Here is a 15288-nt window from a genome sequence, read left to right on the forward strand (position 1 = left end):
AAAGGTAGGAAAATGATTTTATTTTCAATTTAGTGATAAAAATGTGTCAGTTTTGAGAATTTATATCTGCTGTCTATATTTTGCACTATATTTGTCTATTTTTCTATAGTTACTGAGGTGACATCATTGAAAACCCCCAAATATAAATGATAATTAACATTTTCTCTGCGTATAGGGTGCTTTGTGTTTTTTTAAAATTTTATGGTTACCATCTAATATAATAAAACGGTAAGCCGCGCATGCGCAGTTCCTATGCGTGCGTCCGTTTTCTGTGAGCTGTAGCTAGGAAGTGCGCATGCACGGCTTACGGTCTTCTTCCTCCCCCCCCACCCCCCGCCGAGGTGGATGTCGGCCGCGGCGGCCCAAGTCAGATGGCGACTGCTGGCCGCCCGAAGCTCTCTCTCTCTCTTCCTCCCCCCCCGAGGCGGATGTCGACCGCGGCGGCCCGAGTCGGATGTCGGCCGCGGCGGCTGCTGGCCGCCCGAAGCTCTCTCTCTCTCTTCCTTCCCCCCCCCACACCCCCTCCGAGGTGGATGTCGACATAAGTAATAATAATAATAATAATTTATTTCTTATATACCGCTGTACCGTGAGGTTCTAAGCGGTTTACAGTATAAACAGAAGAAATGCAATAAGTAAGATTAATTAAGATGAAGAGAAAGTACTTAGAGTTCCCCGACTGTCCCAAAGGCTCACATTCTTGCTAAAGTACTTGAGAAAAATGAATTAGTTAGGTTATAAACATAGAGTAGAAGAAGGTAGGAAAACAGTTCATAGGAAAATTAATTTCGAATACATTATATATTGTTCAAGGCGGAATACAAATTATAGGAATTACCAAAAGAATTGCGTAATATAGATTATCTAGATAAATTACATAACAGTGATTCGTGTACATTACATGGTGTGGTAGAGGATTCAATTTTGTTTATATAGGAATCAGAGTATGTATGATAGGAAAGGTTCTAAGAATTGAATTAATGTGTTATTCTATCGAGGGAGAGCTTGTGCATAAAGGGAGGATATTAGTTGGTAATGACGTGTTTTCTGAATAGAAATGTTTTGATTTCTTTTCGAAACATTTTGATGTCTGTTGTATTGATCATTAGTTTGGTGATTGTGGGGTCAATTTTTGCTGCCTGTGTCGCTAGAAGGCTGTCGTATAGTTTCTTAAGACGGGTTCCATTATTAGGTGGGAAGGTGAATAGGTTTTGAGTTCTTCTTGATCTGGATGAGCGGTAATAGTTTAGGCGGTTGTTTAGGTAACAGGGGGCAGTTCCATGGGTTATCTTAAACAGCAGACAATAGAACTTGAATTGAGTTCTTGCTTTTATCGGAAGCCAGTGAGAGTCTATATAGGCGGGAGTGATGTGGTCAAATTTGCTGAGACAGTAGATGAGTCTGATGGCAGTGTTCTGAACTGTCTGTAGTTGTTTTATCATATTGTTAGGACATGTTAGGTAGAGGCTGTTGCAGTAATCCAAGTTACTGAGTGTGAGGGATTGTACAATGATCTTGTAGTGTTCTTTGGTAAAGAAATTTCTTATTTTTCTTAGGTTTCGCATGATGAAGAATGCCTTCTGTATGACTTTGTGTATCTGTGTCTGCATAGTGCAGCGTCTATCTAATTGTATTCCTAGAATTTTTAGAGTGCTCTGTATGGGATTGTATTTACTTCCAGTTCTGTTAAAGATTGCTTAGGGCATGGAGTTCAGGAGGAAGGTATGGGGGGGAGGAAAATACTGCACAGGGAAGTGGGGTGGGAGGGAAATGCTGCAACACACGGAAATGGAGGGGCAGAAAAGGGGTTGATGGACAGGGGAAGAGGTGCTGATGAACAGGGAGGGGGGCAGAAAAATGAAGACAGGCCTACTTCTGGACAGATGATGGACAGGGGGAGGTAAAACAAAGGGAGAAGGGCTTCTGCTGGATAAGGTGAGCAGTGATGGGGTGGTGGAGGACACGGGAGGTAAAAGGAAGGGAGAATGGATAGGGGGAGCAGGCAAGGGTTGGTAGTGGACAGCCAAAGAAAAAAAAAGACAGACAGAAATTCAGAAAGCGGCTAAGGAGAGAGAAAAAATAAAAAAGACAGACACACACACATATATTCTAGCACCCGTTAATGTAACGGGCTATAAGACTAGTTATGAAATAATAAGATATTGTGTGTACATGAAAAATGAATGGAAAAAATTGGGGGCGGGACTGAATATTAATAGATGTCCCGTTTTGATGAAAAAAATAAATGGTCACGTTAGTCATGGTCCCTCAGAGAGGCCAACCTCATTGTTCACTTTCAGGCGTTTTCTCCTAGGCTAGTCTTGACACATTCAGTTTTGCTTAGCTATCTCCACATTTTTTATTATACATTCTCGTGGCAATACATACTGGCACAGTTTGTATTTTAGGCATTTTTAGTTTTTTAATTTGTCAATATGTTTGGGTTTTATCTATTGTTTATGTATAATTCGGTTGCCTTTGTCTGATTTTTGGATTAAGTGGGCACTCTGAGCAAGACCATTTCAACAGGGGAAGTTGGAGTTGCATTGTCTTTCCAAAGACTTGTCCCTGGCTCATGGTAGAGAAAATAAGTTTAAGTGTGCCTTCCAAGTCAGTGGACCGTCTGCAGGCGCATTTTTTGGTGGCCCTGGGAGCGATGAACCTGAGAAGGAGGTCTCTTAACTTTGTGAATATCCCAACCCTTCTCTCTTTACTGAATTGAGGCCTAATCTCGTTTCACTGTCATGCCGCTTCTTCAAGGCGCCTGCATCACCTCTTCCCGTCACTTTATTGCCTTAATGGTTAAAACCAACTTGCTAATTGCATGATCTTTTAAATAACTAATGTGTTTGTGTTCATGACACCTTAGCGTGGGTTGAACAAACTGTCAAGAGACCATTTTTTAGGTTTGGATTGGCAACTTGAAAACTCACAAAAGAAATGTTTGGGAATGATTAAATTTTGTACCGTATTGAAGTTGGTGTTTTCTTTTGTTTAGGTTTTTTAAAAAGTTTTGTTTGTGGAGTCCTGTCAATGTTGACTTCTTTGCATGTGCTGAGTTTTCTAGTTACTAGGAAATGAGTTTTTACTGCCGGTGATATTGCTATAATTAAATGTGCATCTAGGGCTAAAATTAAGATGGGGCCCTTATAGTGCCATATTGTTTGTTATAGAGCAGTGGTCTCAAACACGCGGCCCGGGGGCCACATGCGGCCCGCCAAGTACTATTTTGAGGCCCTCAGCATGTTTATCATAATCACAAAAGTACAATAAAACAGTTTCTGCATCATCTGTCTCTCTAACTATAAATGACAATATTATTATTAAGACTTAGCCGAAAGCAAAGATTTATAAACTATAAAGAGTTTTACCTCATGCAAAATTGTCATTTCTTTAATAAGACATTAACTATTTTTTCTGAGGCCCTCCAAGTACCTACAAATCCAAAATGTGGCCCTGCAAAGGGTTTGAGTTTGAGACCACTGTTATAGAGTGAATACTGTCCTGTTTTCAATGCTTTAGAGAGTGAAAGGGTGTGAGAGTATGTATGGAACTTGGATATGGGAATCTGGAGCCAGGAGCAGGAGCATTTGTAGAGGGTATTTAGGATAATGTACGTGGGCTAGTTTGTGAAATGGGGCAGCTGGGATGCTGTGTACTACTAAGGGATGCAAAGGGATGCTATGTACTACTAAGGAAAGGGATGGCAAATAAGACAGAAAATATTATAAGGTCTCTGTACTGCTGTATGATTGCCTTGAGTATTGCGTTTTGGTCCTGGTTGTCCTATCTCAATAAAGATAAAGTGTAATTAGAAAAGGTTCAAAGAATACTCCTAGTGGAATTCTGTGCAACTGCACAATGCAGAATTTGTACAGAATTCCCCATCCGCATAGAATTCTGCACAGACCTTCTGTTCTGCCCTGACCAACTCTTCGACTGAACGACTGAAACCCCCCCCTCCTCCTCTTCCATGAGAGCCGACATACCTGCAAGCCTCCTAAAAAAGTAGCAGTGGTGGTGGTCAGCTGGCAGAGGCAGTGCTATGACCAGGCTGTTTGCAACTAGCTCCACCAGGGCCTTCTGCTGCATCACTTCTTGTAGATGTGTGAAGTGGCAGAAGGAAGGCCTGGCAGCCGCAAGCAGCCACTTCACAGCACTGCCTCTGCCGCAGGTATGTCAGCTCTCATGGGGGGGTGGGGTTGATAGGAGAGAGGCCAGACCTGCATGAAGAAGTGGTGGGGGCATGGATGCTAGGCCCACAGGGAGAGGAGAAAACATGGATGGAAATACTTTTAAAACAAATAAGAGGAAATATGTTTTTCACTCAAAGAATAATTAAGTTCTGGAATTCATTGTCAGAGGATGTGTTAACAGCAGTTAACGTAGATGGGTTTAGAAAAGGTTTGGACAAGTTCCTGGAGGAAAAGTCCATAGTCTGCTATAGAGACAGACCTAGGGGAAGCCACTGCTTGCCCTGGGTTCAGTAGCATAGAATGTTGCTGCTATTTGGGTTTCTACCAGGTACTTGTGACCTGGATTGGCCACTGTTGTAAAAAGTATACTGGGCTAGATGGGCCATTGGTTTGACCTAATATGGCTGTTCTTATTTATACATTGGGTTTCTGGGGCAGCAGTATAGTGGAGCTTTTTGAGATGGGCTAGGTATGTGTTAAGGACAAAAAAGGTGCTAGTGTGTACAGGTATGCAGCAGGATGTGAGTTGGTAGATGGGTTATGTCTAAGGAGGGTGTTTAGGAGAGTGCTGTGGGAAAGGAGAGGGTATTTGAGGTGGATGTGCAAAGAAGGTATAAGGAGTGGAGTGTAGAGTTGGAAAAAAAAAATCTCCTATCTCCCAGGGTAAAGCTTTTCAGCCTGTTGCATTAAGTGATGAGTCATAGGAACTGACACACATCTCTGAAAATCTGGAAGATGTAATGAGGCAATTTGACAAGCTAAAGAGCAGCAAATCACCTGGACAAGCTAGTATACATCCCATAGTACACTTCTCCCTCAATATTTGCTGAAGTTAGGGGCAGAGCCTGCCCGCCAATATGGAAAAAATTGCAAATTTTAGGGCCGACTGACCCACCCTCACCTCCCTCCTGCCTCCTGGACCTCTCCACACTGAATAACGTGCTGAACAAAGCAATATTATCAACATCTGATGTTGATAATGCTGCTTTGTCAGCACATAATTCACTACTTATGCTGTAACTACCTTTTTATGCTTCCCCTAAATTGTGATGAAGAGGCTAAAAAAAAAACAGGCAACAATACCTGAGCACTGGAAAATAATTAATAATTATTAACTAATAAAAATAGTGCACATTTAATTTTCCCCACCACCAAATCTCCCTGTCCCGCCCCACCCGACTACTTTTTCATGCCACCCAGCTTGAAAAATTTTCTGGAGAGAACACTGTAGAGACTTACAAGATCATGAAGGGCATAGAGAAAGTGGAGAGGGATAGATTCTTCAAACTTCTGAAAGCTACAAGAACGAGAGGGCATTCGGAATAATTAAAAGGGGACGGATTCAGAACCAATACTAGGAAGTTCTTCCTAGTATTGGTTCTGAAAGGGTGGTGGACACCTGGAATGCTCTTCCAGAGGGTGTGATAGGACAGAGTATGGTATTGGGGTTCAAGAAAGGATTATATAATTTCCTGAAGGAAAAGGGGATAGAAGGGTATAGATAGAGGATTACTATACAGGTCCTGGACCTGATGGGCCGCCGCGTGAGTGGACTACTAGGCATGATGGACCTCTGGTCTGACCTAGCAGAGGCACTGCTTATGTTCTTATGGGTCTTTCAAGGAGCTCAGAATTGATCCTCCTTAGCCTACTGCTCAATGTTCTCTGCTCATTGGGGTCTGCTATCAGCTTACTGCCTTTCCATGGTATCCAGTTATGAAAGTTCTGATATCTGAGCACTGGGAAAATCCTGAAGGATCCTTAGGATGGCGAAAGCCATGTCCTAGTTGTATCCTATGGACCAGAAGTTCAGCAGATGTTTGTTAATCCATCTCTGGTAGCTCAGGTGCACTAAAAAAAACTCAGGGTGGCTCAGGGTACTAAAAGAACTCAAACATAAAATTACTGTCTCTGAAATTGTCTGTAGTACCTGAAAATTGGAGGGTGAGCAATGTTAACGCCAATTTTTAAAAAGGGTTCCAGGGGAGTTCACCTTGGGGGTTAGCACCCAAGAAAAGGGATCTGGGTGTCATCGTAGACAATACGATGAAACCGTTCACCTAATGTGCGGCAGCGGTAAAAAATCAAACAAACAGGATGCTAGGAATTATTAACCCTTCTGTACGCACCTGGGGTCATTTTGACCCCAGCCTGATAAATTAGTTTAGTTGCTTACTTATAAATTGTAATTTTGATTTCAAATTCTAGGTACCTTTTCAATAGTAACAGACAAGGCGTTTCCTGTGATAAATACAGCTTTTGAATTTTTGGTTTAACCTAGTTTAGCTTTAGTATACTGATTATACACACCTGGGGTCAATCGACCCCACAGTTTTATGAAGGCAACATTGTCAATAGTGGAATACAGCACTGAAAAAAATCATAATGTATCTCCAAAGTAATGCCCAACAAATGAGATAAAAGAAGTTGAAAATGTGTGAAAATATTTTGTTAGGTTTTTGCTGTAAAAGAAACACTGCTAACAATACATTTGTACAGTGAGTGTGCTGACTAAGAGAAGAAACATTACCTGAACATTACCGGTTGTGCTGTAGGCCTAAATATACATTTTATAAACATAAATGTTTCAATTGAGTGCCACGACAGTGAAAATTTGCTAAATTATTAAGCAGAAGCAACTTTCTGTGTTTATAAGTGATGGGGTTAAAATGGGGTTAAAGTGTGTAAAGTTGTTGATAGTTTTAATGTATGCATGGAAGGGTTAAAAAAGGGATGGTTAACAAGACTAAGAATGTTATAATGCCTCTGTATCGCTCCATGGTGTGACCTCATCTGGAGTACTGCATTTAATTCTGGTCTCCTTATCTCAAGAAATATATAGCGGTGCTAGAAAAGTTTCAAAGAAAAGTGACCAAGATGATAAAGTGGATGGAACTCCTCTCGTATGAGGAAAGACTAAAAAGGTTAGGGCTCTTCAGCTTGGAAAAGAGACTGCTGATGGGAGATATGATTGAAGTCTACAAAATCCTGAGTGGAGTAGAACCGGGTACAAGTGGATTAATTTTTCACTCCATGAAAATTTATAAAGACTAGGGGACACTTAATGAAGTTACAAGGAAATACTTTTAAAACCAAATAGGAGGAAATATTTTTTCATTCAGAGAATAGTTAAGCTCTGGAATGCATTGCCAGAGATTGTGGTAAGAGCGGATAGCATAGCTGGTTTTAAGAAAGGTTTGGATATGGGAGAAGCCACTGTTTGTCCTTGATCGGTAGCATGGAATGTTGCTACTCCTTGGGTTTTGGCCAGGTACTTGAGAAAGATATGGGGGAAGCCACTGTTTGTCCTCGATTGGTAGCATGGAATGTTGCTACTCCTTGGGTTTTGGCCTGGTACTTAGGACCTGGATTGGCCACTACGGGAACGGGCCAGTGGGTTTGATGGACCATTGGTCTGACCCAGTAAGGCTATTCTTTTTTTTTTTTTTTAATTTATAAATTTTTATAGCACAGTTCATTTTAAGGAACAGTAAAGAATGAAATTTTAACAATAATGAAAGGCTATTCTTATGTTCTTAAAATGCACATCCCTACCCAGCAATGGAGGCATGGTGCTCAAATTTCAGCAGGATCACAGACTGGACATGTTGCTCGAGGCAGTTTGAGGCCTTGTCTCTGGAGTTTAAGGCTGATGAGGTGGCTTCCTTTGTTGCTAGAGCTTGCCACTCTAATCTTTGTAGCCCAGGAGGGTCTCTCTATGATCTGCTCAGGGTACTAGGCAAGATCTCTGCTTATTCTGTGTCTGCTTTCCGGATTTTGTGGATTTTGGGTTGGGGATTCTATGTCCAAAGCCACTCTCTGCAGGCTTTCTTTCAGGGGCCATATGCTATTCTTCCATAGGATGGATGATCTCATGGCTAGTATGCAAGACCATTGTCTGAAATCGCTTCTGGACACCTGGCCTCAGGCGGCAAATGGGCAGCCCTGTTGGTTCTTTCGAGGCTCTTGCTTTTTGTACCTGTTCTCTTCTGGCTCCTCATCCCAGAGATCCCTTCAGAGCCCACAGCAGAGATTTACTGGGAATAGAAAGTCACAGGGTTCTACCTCTCGCTCAGGTGGTCATCCCAAGAAGTCACAGTGACGCCAAGCTTCCAGCCCCTCTGCTCAGGATCGGATATCGGCTATGGGACTTCCTAGAGGTATGGAATGCTATCATGACTGACCAATAGGTGCTAGAAGTTGTCAGGGATGGCTGCAAGTTCTCTCTCTGCCAGGTTTGTAGACTCCCTAGCATTCTGACCGGAAAAAGCAACCTATATCCAGGCCACCATGAACAGATTGCTTGACATTCAGGTGATTGATATCCAGGTCACCATGAACAGATTGCTTGACATTCAGGTGATCGAACAGGTGCCAGACGCAGACTCGGGCTTTGGCATATACTCCACATACTTCATCATGTCCAAGAAAGGCTCCGAGGATTGGAGACTGATCTGGACCTCAAGTCAATGTGGCTCTCAAAGTGTCTTGTTTTCGTATGGAAACTCTTAGGTCGGTCATTGCCTCGGTGCAGCCAGGGGAGTTTCTGGCAGCTCTGGACCTGACTTAGGTGTATTTATGCATTCCCTTTTTTGCGGATCACAGGCGTTTCCTTTGTTTTCATGTTCTTGAACAGCATATTTAGTTCATAGTCTTGACTTTTGGTCTTGCCATGGCTCTGCAGACCTTCACCAAGGTGATAGTAGTAGTGGTGGCCCACCTCTGCAAATGGGTTGGCTTGTCCACCCTTACTTGGACGACTAGTTCATCAGAGCCTTCCCGAGGGAGGAAGTGAAGAGTGCAGTCCATGCTGTCATGTTTACCCTTCAGAGTCTGGGCTGGATTGCCAACCTGAAAAAGAGCCAATTGCAGCCAATCCAGTCAATGGAATACCTGTGTGTCCACTTTGATATGGAGAAAGGATAAGTGTTTTTTTTCCAGAGGCATGCAAGCAAAAGCTTTTGGGGCCAGATTTCAGCACTTTTGGCACAATAGAATCCATCTGCCTGGATATATCTTTAAGTCCTGGGTTTGATGGCTGCCATGATAGAAGTAGTACCTTGAGCAAGAGCTCATATGCACCCTCTGCAACACTCGCTTCTGCCTGGATGTCAGCGACCTGTAGCAGCATGGCCTGGTGGCTCCATCCATATTCTTTGAATTCAGGGATACCTCTTCGGATTGACTCTTGGATCACTCTGACAATGGATGCCAGCCTCTTGGGCTGGGGAGCTCATTACAAGGACTGTCCAGTTCGGGGGTGGTGGTCTCTGTCTCAGCGCTGTTGGTCCATCAACAGGCTGGAGCTTTGAGCCATCTGCCTAGCACTTAAACAGTTTTAGCTATGGTTGAAGAATAAGGCTGTCAGTGTTTTCAGACAATGCCATGGTAGTAGCTTATGTCAACAGGCAAGGAGGCACCAGGAATGTTGGGCTCCAGAATGAGGTAACGGCTCTTTTCTGCTGGGCGAAGGGTCATCTTTTGGCCATTTTGGTGACCCACATCGCCAGAGTGCAAAACACTCTGGCGATGTGGGTCAGCAGACAAACTTTCCTCTTTCCTCAGCAGACAAACTCTGGACTCAGGAGACTGGTCTCTCTCTCTCTCTCCTCAGGCATTTCAGGCCATAGTCAACTGCTGGGGTAGACAAACATTTGACCTCATGACGATGGCAAAGAACAAGAAAGTAGTCCAGTTCAGCCGCAGATAACGAGCCTGGAAGTACAGGGATCGACATACTGATTCAGCCTTAGCCTGTGGACGAGTTCCTATATGTTTTCCCTTCCTGACCCATGATAGGCAGATAATTCTGAGAAGAGTAGTCGGGCAGCTGGGGCGTGTTGTGGTAGCTCTGGACTGGCCCAGGTGCCTGTAGTACACGGATCTGGTGCATCTTCAGGGTGAACCTCCTTTGAGGCTTCCACTGCTCAAGTGGTTTCTCTCTCAGGGTCTGATCATGCTGCAAGATCTGGAGCACTTTGTTCTTACAGCTTGGCTCTTGAGTTCTTGGCCTTGAGCCAGAAGGGCTCCACCACTTACATTTGGTGGTTTGTATGCTTCTGAGAGCCAAGAAGTCAGCCATTTTCACTGCATGTGCCAAGGTGTGGGATTTTTTTTCAACGTTGGTGTCACAAGAAGCTGAATCCTGCCATGACTTCAGTGCCATCAGGTCTTTCTATCCTTCAGGAAGGCTTGGATATGGGTTTGGCAGTTTTCTTCTCTAATGGTTCAGGTGGCTGGAGTTTCCTGTTTCAGAGCCAAGGGTATGTTATCAGATTCTTTAAGGGTGCCCTGAGGCTTAGGCCTCTGGTTTGTCAGCCCTGTTCTTCCTGGAACCTTAACACCGTGCTGGAGGGACTCTCAAAACCTCCTTTTGAGCCCTTATAGGAAGCCACACTTATGGACCTGACTATCAAGACAGTCTTTCTGGTAGTCATTACTTCTGATAGACGTGTCTCAGAATTGCAGGCCTTGTCCCGCAGGAATCCTTACCCCGAATCACGGATATTGGGGGGGTGGGGGTGGGGGTCTCCTTGCGGACCATGCCTTCTTGCCAAAGATGGTTTCAGCATTCCATAGCTAGGAGGTTAGGCTTCCAGCCCTTGGATTCTAGAAATAAAGATAAAGTTCTGAAGGTGCAGGATGTCTGGAGGGATAACGTGCAATACCTGGAAGTTGCAAATGATTTTCATTTATCGGACCATCTCTTTGTCTTGACGAATTTGGCAAAGAAGAGGAGGACGGCTTCCAAAGCTACTATTTCAAGATGGATCAGGTCAGCTATTTTGTTCTCTTACATTGTCTACTGAAAGCAGCCTCCTTTCAATCTTCGAGTACAATTGACTAAAGAAGTTGCCCCTTCCTGGGCTGAATCTAGAATAATTCCACCGGATGAGATTTGTCGAGTGGTGACTTGGTCATCTCTTCACACTTTCACTGAGTTTTATAGGGTGGATGTAGTGGCATAGGAGGAGTCCTCATTTGGAGCCTCAGTTTTAAAGGCAGGCTTATCTCTCCCACTCGGGGTTTTGGGGTCCACTTAGGTACATCCCTTAGTTCAGCATACCATCCCTATTCCACTGGAAAAAGAGATTAGGTTCTTGGAGTAAAGGACAACAGATATTCCTAAAAGGTCCATCCAGTCTGCCCATTAGTTATACTCATTAAAAATACTTGATTAAATTAACTTGTCTCTTTTCTTTGATATTTAAAGTCCATCTGGTATTGTCTGAGGTTCCAACTGCTGAAGTTGCTGTCCAAGCTCACTCCAGCCTATCCAAACATCCCGTTGTATGCAGGATATCTACCCTGAAGTCTGGCCAGTAATGTCCTCGTGTTCCAAGTTAGTGGAGTTCCCATTGATGCCCTCCCCAGCCCATCCTACACCGAATCTCACCCTATATGGGATACAGACTGTGCTAGTCTTTTCAATACCAGTCTTAGTTCTTTAAGCCATTCATTTTCTAATTGAAGATCCTCTGTTCTTACCTTGTCTGGACTTTCTGTTGCCTGAAGGCTGCTTCTCTGATCTTTCTGCCAGCTGTCATAAATTTGAAGACATTATGTTCTTATGTTCCTTAAGGGTTTCCCCCTGGTTCCACAGTTTATTATGGCTTATTGTTAATAAGGATTGTTGAGTTTGTATTTTTTCTCTCCATGGCATGTATATGAGCTTTGTGTTCTATTATGTGAGCAGATCAAAGTATTGCTAGTGGGGGTGGGGTGGGTGGGTCTCCTATTTTCTTCTGTAGGGCTGACGCCAGCTTTGAAACTTAACTAACTGGGGGCAGCAGAGAAAAGGAGGAGGTGCTGAAATTGGTGATCAGTATCTTTTGCAATAGACTCTTGGGAGCAGATGGAAAACCCTTGGTTCAGCATACCATCCTTATCTACTGGAAAAGATATCAAGGTAAGAACCTAATCTCTCTTTATATTTGAATCAACCTTTTTTCCTCCTTTTTTGGGGGAAAGAGATCACTTCTGTTATTCTAGTGTATTCAGTAAGTTCCATCAACTTCTTGAAGCACACATTTTTAATTTTGTGTGTTTAATGGGTTTTTCTTTAACATGTCCTGCGCTAATGCAATTAAAGCTGATTTTTTTTCCCCTTACCTTTGTAGCACATTTTACTCAAAGCAGAGATAACCTTGACTCCCATTGCTTTTAAATTGTCATAACCATAGTTATCTGTTGACTATTAATATTTAAGCAATGTTCAGGAAGAGATTACCTAAATATGTTTCTTGTTTCTAATCTACAATTTATTTACAGAGAGTCTAATATTATCAGCATATGGAATAATGGTAAAGGCATTCCAGTTGTAGAGCACAAAGTTGAAAAAGTATTTGTTCCTGCTTTAATCTTTGGACAGCTGTTAACATCTAGCAACTATGATGATGATGAGAAGAAGGTTACAGGCAAGCAGTTTGCATTATGATACTCCATGTTGATGTTTTGACCAACACTTTTGTTCTATATATACAGTTAATTTGTGTTTTCTGTAATGTTTGTTTCTTGATTTACTGCTTAATCCAATATGTGGGCCAAAGCAGTTTACATAAATTTAAAAAAAGGATATATCATTAAAGGAAATCTTATAAAAGTCAGGAAAGCATACATTTACACTGCGAGGTCATATTAAATAAAAATTAGCTACGTTAGGTTTAGAGTTAATAAATTAATAAGAACATAAGAATTTGCCTCCGCTGGGTCAGACCAAAGGTCCATCGCGCCCAGCAATCCGCACCCGCGGTGGCCCATCAGGTCCATGACCTGTCAGGTTATCATGATTTAGCCCTATAGCCCCCTTGTTTTTATCTATACTCTTTCCATGCTGATATCTACCCCTATCTGTATCCCTCAATCCTCCTATCCTTCAGGAATCCATCCAATCCCTCTTTGAATCCCCGTAGCGTACTCTGCCCGACCACTTCCTCCGGGAGCACGTTCCGTGTGTCCAAAACCCTCTGTGTGAAGAAGAACCTCCTGGCATTGGTTTTAAACTTGTCCCCTTCGAGTTTCTCCGAGTGCCCTCTTGTGTTTGTGGTTCCCCGTTGCTTGAAGAATCTATCCTTGTCTACCTTCTCCATGCCCTTCATGATCTTGAAAGTTTCTATCATGTCTCCCCTAAGCCTCCTCTTTTCCAGGGAGAAGAGCCCCAGCTTGTCCAGCCTGTCAGTGTATGAACAGTCCTCCATACCAATTATCATTTTCGTAGCTCTACTCCGGACCTTCTCAAGTATCGCCATGTCTTTCTTGAGGTATGGCGACCAATATTGGACGCAGTACTCCAGATGCGGGCGCACCATTGCACGATACAGTGGCATGATGACTTCCTTTGTCCTGGTTGTAATTCCCTTCTTAATGATACCCAGCATTCTGTTAGCTTTCTTCGAGGCCGCTGCACATTGCGCTGATGATTTCATTGTTGTGTCCACTAGTACACCCAAGTCCTTTTCAAGATTACTCTCCCCCAGCAATGTTCTCCCCCATTTTGTAGCTGAACCTAAGAACATAAGAAGTTGCCTCCGCTGAGGCAGACCAGAGGTCCATCTCGCCCAGCGGTCTGCTCCCGCGGTGGCCCATCAGGCCCATTGCCTGACCAATGGTCCCAGACTATCCCTATAACCTACCGCTACTCCTATCTGTACTCCTCAATTCCTTTATCCTCTAGGAACCTATCCAAACCTTCTTTGAAGCCTTGTAACGTGCTCCGGCCTATCACAGCCTCCGGAAGCGCGTTCCAAGTATCCACCACCCTCTGGGTGAAAAAGAACTTTCTGGCATTTGTTCTAAATCTGTCCCCTTTTAATTTCTCCGAGTGTCCCCTTGTACTTGTGGTTCCCCATAATCTGAAAAATCTGTCCCTGTCTACCTTTTCTATACCCTTCAGGATCTTGAAGGTTTCTATCATGTCTCCTCTAAGTCTCCGCTTTTCCAGGGAGAATAGCCCCAGCTTTTTCAGTCTGTCAGTATATGAGAGGTTTTCCATACCCCTTATCAGTTTAGTTGCTCTTCTCTGGACTCCCTCAAGTACCGCCATGTCCTTCTTGAGGTACGGCGACCAGTACTGGACACAGTACTCCAGATGCGGTCGCACCATTGCACGATACAGTGGCAGGATGACCTCCTTTGTCCTGGTCGTAATACCCTTCTTAATGATACCCAACATTCTGTTTGCTTTCTTTGAGGCTGTGGCGCACTGTGCCAATGCCTTCAAAGATGTGTCTACCATCACTCCCAGGTCTCTTTCAAGGTTACTTACCCCTAGCAGTGATCCCCCCATTTTATAGCTGAACCTCGGGTTTCTTTTCCCTATATGCATGACCTTGCATTTTTCTATGTTAAAGCACATTTGCCATTTGTTTGCCCACTCTTCCAGTTTGCTTAGGTCCCTTTGCAGGTCTTCGTACTCCTCTGTGTTCCTAACTCTGCTGCAGAGTTTGGTGTCATCAGTAAATTTTATAACTTCACACCTCGTCCCCGTTTCCAAGTCGTCGATAAATATATTGAACAGCAGTGGTCCCAGCACCGACCCCTGCGGAACACCGCTCGTGACTCTCTGCCAGTCGGAGTATTTGCCCTTCACTCCAACCCTTTGTTTTCTTCCGGCCAACCAATGCCTGATCCATCTGTGTACATCCCCTCCCACCCCGTGGTTCCACAGCTTCTTAAGTAGCCGCTCATGGGGCACCTTGTCAAAGGCCTTTTGGAAGTCGAGATAAATAGTAATGTTATAACTTAAGAACATAAGAATTGCCATACTGTGACAGACCAAAGGTCAATCAAGCCCAGTATCCTGTTTCCATCAGTGGCCAACCCAGTTTTCAAGTACTTAGCTAGATCCCGAATAGTAAAACATATTATCCAAGGACAAGCAGGCAGCATATTCTTAACTGATGGGTGACGGCACCGACGGAGCCCCGGTACGGACAATTTTAGAGTGATTGCACTCTAAGAACTTAGAAAGTTCTAGTTAGGCCGCACCGCGCATGCGCGAGTGCCTTCCCGCCCGATGGAGGTGCGCGGTCCCCAGTTTCTTAGTTTCCGCGGAGCTAAGAAGACGCGTTTTTTTCAACAGCCGTTGAAAATC

The 15288-nt window shown here is 43.6% G+C and overlaps 1 protein-coding gene across 1 annotated transcript in view; it reads left to right on the forward strand.

Moving 5' to 3' along the window:
* The window catches only part of TOP2B (DNA topoisomerase II beta), a 639919-nt gene that overhangs the window by 131633 nt on the left and 492998 nt on the right, over positions 1 to 15288 (forward strand). The window contains 1 exon segment of the mRNA XM_033930173.1: positions 12468 to 12613. Coding sequence (XP_033786064.1) covers positions 12468 to 12613 — 146 coding nt within the window.

The sequence above is a fragment of the Geotrypetes seraphini genome, chromosome 2 (assembly GCF_902459505.1).
Source record: "Geotrypetes seraphini chromosome 2, aGeoSer1.1, whole genome shotgun sequence".
In the NCBI taxonomy this organism is placed as follows: Eukaryota; Metazoa; Chordata; class Amphibia; order Gymnophiona; family Dermophiidae; genus Geotrypetes; species Geotrypetes seraphini.